We start from the raw sequence: 287 nt of genomic DNA on the forward strand, positions 1-287 counted from the left end.
GTGGAGGGTGCTGAGCAGGCTCTGCAGGCGCTCGATGTACTGGATGGCGCTGCGCAGGATCTCCACCTTGGGCAGCCGCTGGTTGGGGTTGAGCAGGGTGCTGCGCTTTAGCGCCTCGAAGGCTTCGTTCACCTTCTTCAACCTGCGTTTCTCCCGTAGGGTGGCTGCTCGTCGCCGGTCGATGGACACCGTCTTCCTCTTGCAAACCTTGCAGGCCCAGGGCAGGCATTGCCCAGGACAGTGATCGGGCAGTGCTGAGTCCTTCTCCTCCAAAGCCACCCTGCCCT

The 287-nt window shown here is 62.7% G+C and overlaps 1 protein-coding gene across 1 annotated transcript in view; it reads right to left on the reverse strand.

Annotated features, from left to right (window-relative positions):
* Positions 1–285, reverse strand: part of LOC104468814 (myogenin-like) — a gene marked incomplete at its 5' end in the record, with an annotated part of 4163 nt that extends 3878 nt beyond the window's left edge. Inside the window, 1 exon segment of the mRNA XM_010083062.1 lies at positions 1–285. This exon segment is cut by the window's left edge and continues 60 nt beyond it. Coding sequence (XP_010081364.1) covers positions 1–285 — 285 coding nt within the window.
* Positions 286–287: the final 2 nt, after the last annotated feature.

Source organism: Pterocles gutturalis, unplaced genomic scaffold, assembly GCF_000699245.1.
Source record: "Pterocles gutturalis isolate BGI_N339 unplaced genomic scaffold, ASM69924v1 scaffold16885, whole genome shotgun sequence".
NCBI classification, from domain to species: Eukaryota; Metazoa; Chordata; class Aves; order Pterocliformes; family Pteroclidae; genus Pterocles; species Pterocles gutturalis.